Raw genomic sequence first — 6,402 nt, 5'->3', positions numbered from 1 at the left:
TGAAGGCGAATCCGATTAATTCCCTCAACTCCAGTTCCGTTTCGGATTACGCCGCGCCGGAGAAGTCTTCCCTTTGTTGTCTTCGCCGCGCCGGAGAAGCAAATCGGACGGAATCAGAGAGAGATGGAGCAAAGTAAACACGAGAGAGTCAATTTGGTACTCTCTCATCTCCCTTCTTTCTCCTCTCTTTTCCATTCTTCTTCTTCTTCTTGTTTGAAATTCAACTTGCTAAGAAGATCACTTGGCGATTAAAAATTTCTCATCTTCCCAAACTCATGTGTTTTCGTGTATGTAGTAGATTTGGGTGTTTGTATCCTTCGCATGTGTGTTGCTGATCCTTTTTATTTTTTTTACATGTTTCATGCAGGCGTTTAATTGTCCATCCCAAGGGAAATAACGTTGATAATTTGTTTATGTATTTGGAAGTAGCTGAATATGAATCTTCCCACTACTCTTAAATGTTGTCTCCAATTTATTTCAATGACAGGATCATAAACACAAGACTGATGTTTCTGTCAACCAATATGGTTTCAATCCACAAAGCATTGTTTTCGGGTGTAGCTAGTGCTTTATTGGTTATATAAATTATGTTTGTGATTTTTACAGAAGAACAAAGGTTTCAGCTCGAGAAGGAGAAAACAGAGGTTTCAGCTGCAAAAGCTCCTCTGTCATTTGCTGATGTGTTTTATATATATATTTTTTTTGAGTTGATAGACTTCTGCTTGGTGACTATAGCTTGTCTGTTCGTTTGCAGATAGACTTGGTTTTGTGATGTTGTTTAGATACTTTGCTAAGTTATAATCTCGATTGGATCATTTTCTATTCGGCTATCATTGTTTCAGCAAATTCTTTTTCTCTGAGTTTAGGTTTTACAACCCTGATAGTCAATTGAAGATGTGTGTTGATGATTGCTTTCTTTTCCTGTTGTCAGCGTGTCCTTGATTCCCTTGTCCCTTCTGTTCTTGGTGGAACCTGTGTTATTCCTAGTGCTTTTGGTGCGGCAACGATTTACGCTACTCATAGTGTTGTCGTTGTTAAGATGGTTTGTATGTAGAAATTGTTGGCATTGTATAAACAAAATAGTCTGTTTTAGTGTGACTAAATGGATCATTTGCATGTTCTGATTTTTCAAAAACTGCAGGTTATGGTTTAAAATGCAGGTTCTGGTTTTGGTTCTTAAAATGCAGGTTCTGGTTTTAAAGTTTCATGTTCTGGTTCTTCAAAACAATTCCAAGATGCTTGGGGATAAGGAGAAATGCATCACAGAAGCTTTGTAAGCATATCTGGCAAAAATTTGGTGCAACCGCACAATAAATCTTATTCCAAATTCTGTTTAATATGTTTAATATTTTGAATTTTATTAAATATGTTTACTATTCCGAATTTTGTAAAATATGTTTAATATTCTAAGGTTTGTAAAATATTGTTTTCTAATTTATATAATATGAAAAATTTAAATAATTGTTTTATCATTTTAGATAATTAAAGTTTGATAATTAATAAACACAAATTAAAAAATTATTATTTAAATGCTTGAGTAACCTTCTTTGGGTTCTCTAGTAATAGGGTGATTTTGCTTAAGTTCTTTTAGGATTGCTTTACTTAATTTATGATTATTTATATAATTAATTAATGTGAGAGTAACTATAGTGGGTTACTCCACTAATGATGGTCTAAGAGAGCAATGCAATAAAGAAGAAACATAAAAGCTAACATTGAAAGCTAACCTCAAAAAACTAAACACATTTGGTGCCAGTAAAGATATGCATGTGTGTGCATTGTCTTAAAAAGACAGAGAAAACAAAAAAAACTTTGATATTCGAGTATGACGCACTAGTCTCAAACCAAATTCTGTACTGTATATGGTGTGATAAATAAAATGAGTGTGAACAAATAAAAAATGACTAAAAACTTTCTAATTTCTTCTCTGACATTAGATGATTTTATTCGTCAGTCCCTAACAAATTTATTCCATTATTCTTCATGAACTAATTTAAAAATCTAAACACACATCATCCAAGAAAACATTTACTACAAAACAAAACTAGTAAGAAACTCATAAAGACAATTAAATACTAATGGTCAGCTTCTAGGTTTGGTGTAATGTTCACTTCAAAAACGCTAATTAGAAGGAAAAAAAAATCAAATTCTGTAAACTTTATTATGTGTAGATTTCGTGGGACCTTTGTTTTCTCTAACTTATAAAACACTACAAGATTAAAAAATTTGCTATGGTTGAAAATTAAAAAAACAATCTAGGCTAAGTTATTTGACCAAAACTAATTAAAAAAAGTAAGAGTGAATTAAGAGAGAACTAACCAAGAGTATAAGACTTTTGAAAACTCAAGATATCGAGTTTTCGCATTCGTTCTCTGTAACTTCTATGGAACTTATGAACTTCACCAATGGTATCAACGTGTGTAAACTTCTTCTCTTCTTCGATCCTCCATGGCTTTAAACCTTCCATGATCTTAGGACATTCATAATCATCATCTTCTTCATCTTCACGAATTGTCGGAAGCCCACCGATAGCTTTGACTTTCTTCATCTCCATCTTAAGTTGCTCTATCAAATCTTGATGCTCCCATAAACTCTCAAACCCATCTGTATCTTCATCTTCTTCCTCTGAAGCAGAACCAGAATTGTCTTTTTTACGGTTTTGCTCTTCCTCCGGAAAGTCTGAATCTGATAAAAACCCATCTTCGTCGTTGCTTGTGAATGTCTGACTCGAATCAACAAACTCAGAATCCGATTCCAAAAAATCATCCTCTGTTAAAAATCTGATCTTTCTGTCCTCGACGGAAGAAACAGAGCAATCCTCTGTTTTCCTACTCTCCTCGCCGTGCAAAACAGAGGGTTTTCTCTTCTCGCCGTGAAAAATAGTGTAATCTTCTGTTTCTACACTCTCCTCGCCGTCAAAAACAGAGGGTTTTTTCTTCTCGCCGCGAAAAACAGAGTGATCCTCTGTTTGTGCTTTCTCCTTCAAACAGTCTTCAACCCTAAAAGTCGCCGCCTTTGGGTTTTCCATAACAAAAGTGAGATTTTTCGCCGACGCTGGCTCGTATATTCTCGCCGCCGCCGTAAAAATCACCGGAGAAGAAGAAGAAGAAGAAGAAGAACACAAAACACTACCCTCGCTCTCCCTCTCCACACCGGAATCATCACTTAACGATCTGTAGCCTTCTCTACTCAACCGCTCGAACGTTTCCGTCTGAAACGCGAATTTAAAAACCAGTTTCGGCGATCCACTAATCTCTTCTTCTTCTTCTTCCTCTTCATCGATTCCAGAATTTTCTAATTCGATCACCATCTTCACTTGCTGGGAAAAAAATCGAGTCTTTGATGTGTCGGTTTCAACAATTGTACCTCTTCGAACACTACTGTGTGTTTATATATATTTAAAGAAAAGTAAAAAAGTTTTTTTTTTATTATTATTTACGCGTATTTTATTAACGCGTAGAAACATATAATTAACTGAAGAAAACAATATATCATAAAAATGGAAAATTAAAATAAAGTACCTGGAGGAGAAGAAGAAGATGAAATAGATTGAGGAGTTGAGGAGGAAAGAGAGAACGAAACGAGCATGATATGATGTGAGATCAATTTCTGAAACGTAAAAATGGAATTGATCAGAATTTTCCTAATAAGAGAAGAAGAAGACATAGAAGATGGATTAGTGTTTTGATGACAAGTCGTTGTTATGTCGGTGAAAATTTTGTTTTGTTTTTTCAATGGGAGACTAATTATCTAGTTTACTCATGCAGAAGAAAGTGTAAATTTGCAGATAAAGAGACTTTTTACCTAAAGAACCAAAAGAAACGTTTGTGAATATCGAAAGGATGATGATGATGACGATGTTGATGATGCATGAATAATAGTAATAGATTTTGAAGTGAGAACTAACAACAGATTGAGAAATTGAAGGGAAAGGAACAAGTGAGCGACTTGTAATTGTCAAATTAAAATACAAAATACAAAATCTAAAAGTGTGGTGTTCTTTGAGCTAATCTTATGGTTGCTTTGAATTGAACCATGGATTTCTCCACTCTGTTATTGGATGCCACATACCCATCTATCACTAACATTACACTCTCTCTCTTTTTTTTCATAAAATTTTACTTTATAATTTGTCGTAACTCAGACTTTTTTTATATGATTCAAAAAAGAATTATATATGAATCACACGTTTGACCTTTTTGGTATTTGATGCGACCCTTTTGTATATCTATACTATTAAATGATGAAACTACTCATTCAAGTTATTACGTCAAGATGATCTCGCCGTGAGCCACCTCTCACCGTGAAACCTAGTCGGCGGAATATATTTTCTGATTTGATAGAAAAAAAGAGGTAGCCTTGGGTTACATCATTGATGTGAGTTGTTGAGGTATTTTCTTAGGTTGAGTGTGAATATAACAATATCTAGGTTTCGGTTAGCCTTTAAACTCATGTGAACCACTGCGGTCAATAGGGTTGATTCCGACATTGAGCGGATCTTCACCGGTGCTCTAATATAGAATCATCTTAATTAAAATATAAATTATTATATTGTTGCAAGACTATAAAATGTTATTGGGGATTGCTTGATGTCAAACAAGAGGTTGTCGTTTAAGCTTTTGAGCAAGAGGACAATGTATGGATCATGGCATGGTCACTCACGTATGCAGACAATTTTTATGTTTAAAAAGACTCATGGCATGATCATGGCAGGATTTTTTCAGAATTTTAGGTTCGTCCCTTGGCTTTTGCCCCTCCCGCCNTTTTTTTTTTTTTTTTTTTCATAAAATCTTACTTTAAAATTTGTCGTACCTTATATTTTTTTTCATATGATTCAAAAAAGAATTACATATGAATCACACGTTTGACTTTTTTGGGTATTTGATGCGACCCTTTGTATATCTATACTATTAAATGATGATCTCGCCGTGAGCCACCTCTCACCGTCAAACCTAGTCGGCGGAATATATTTTCTGATTTGATAGAAAAAAGAGGTAGCCTTGGTTTATAACCTTGATCTGAGTTCTGAAGGTATTTTCTTAGGTTGAGTTGTGAAGAGACCAATATTCTAGGCTTCGGTTAGCCTTTAAACTCATGTGAACCACTGCGGTCAATAGGGTTGATTCCGACATTGAACGGATCTTCTTCACTGGTGCTCTAATCTAGAATCATCTTAATTAAAGTAAAAATTGTTATATTGTTGCAAGACTATAAAATGTTATTGGGGATTGCTTGATATCAAACCAGAGGTTCTTATCATTTTATATTTTGTAAAAATGCTGTCGTTTAAGCTTTTGAGCAAGAGGACAATGTATGGATCATGCATGGTCACTCAAGTATGCAGAGAATTTTTATGTTTAAAAAACTATAGAAATAATTGACAAAAGCATGGTGATATACTGATATCCCCGAACTAACATAAGATATGTGCAAAACACCATAAACATAGATTTTGGTACTGTTTTGGTGTAACGAGCGACAGATTTTGGTGCCGTCCGATATACTTATGTGAACCCAAAACAAAATCCCAAGTGATTCTATTTGACTCAAAATCAAGAAATTCGGCGCATATTATGTCCATTTATTAACCAAGTTTTTTATTCAACCTAACTTAAACCTACCCGATGTAAAAACAAGACGGTAAAAAATTTAGAGAAATTTTAGGATTCGATTTACAGATTAAAAATTATTTGTTTTTACAACACTTGTTTTTGGAAGAGTTATATTTAGAAGACACTATTAAAAACAAAAGCTATACAAAAGCAAAGCTATAGCCTATATCAAAACGTAGTACTAACTGTTTTAAAACATACTAGGTTGATACTAGCGCTATGCCGCGGGTTGTTTTTGGATGAGTTTTTCATATCATATTTATTTTATCTTTCCAATCATAATTAAGTTAAAATTGTTTGAATCTTTTAGATACATTAGCAAATTTATATTATTGTCTGAAGATGTTTTGATTTCTCTTTAGTTATTGTTTGCTAATGTTTTGCATATCTTAAACTGTAGAATTAGAAGAATTAATGAAAAATAATAAATACTTTTGAGCGTGAGATAATATCAGTGTTTACGGTATGCTCTCAAGTGAGATTGAAGTTGGGACGTATTTGTTACGGTATGCAACGAATGCTTAATCTAAATTTACATATATTGTCTCATTAACTATATGCACTATGTTTAATTTTGTTTTTGCTTAGACACATATTTACATTTTTAAAACCATATTGTGTACACACAAATTTTTCAAACCACACTAATCGAAGTTTCTATCTTTAACTTGTTTGGTCGGCCAACATTATTTAAAAAGATACATACCAACTCACAAGTATATCGTGTATATGGTATAGAAGCAGCGGCTGCTCGTCTGCTCCACTAAACGCTCTTATCACAAGCTAAATA

The 6,402-nt window shown here is 33.8% G+C and overlaps 1 protein-coding gene and 1 long non-coding RNA gene across 2 annotated transcripts in view; one reads left to right on the top strand and one right to left on the bottom strand.

Moving 5' to 3' along the window:
* LOC104724329 overlaps positions 1-3,714 on the bottom strand; it is a 5,540-nt gene extending 1,826 nt beyond the window's left edge. Inside the window, exons 1-2 of the mRNA XM_019233053.1 lie at positions 3,522-3,714; positions 2,320-3,380 (exon numbers count right to left, since the gene is read on the bottom strand). Coding sequence (XP_019088598.1) covers positions 2,320-3,310 — 991 coding nt within the window. The 5' untranslated portion in view covers positions 3,311-3,380; positions 3,522-3,714. The remainder of the gene's footprint in view (positions 1-2,319; positions 3,381-3,521) is intronic.
* Positions 7-560, top strand: LOC104724328. Its single transcript, XR_002034256.1, has 2 exons — positions 7-156; positions 368-560. It is a non-coding gene; the product is annotated as an uncharacterized LOC104724328 (long non-coding RNA).

The sequence above is a fragment of the Camelina sativa genome, chromosome 11 (assembly GCF_000633955.1).
Source record: "Camelina sativa cultivar DH55 chromosome 11, Cs, whole genome shotgun sequence".
Lineage (NCBI taxonomy): Eukaryota > Viridiplantae > Streptophyta > Magnoliopsida > Brassicales > Brassicaceae > Camelina > Camelina sativa.
This window is presented reverse-complemented; position numbering and strand designations above follow the sequence as displayed.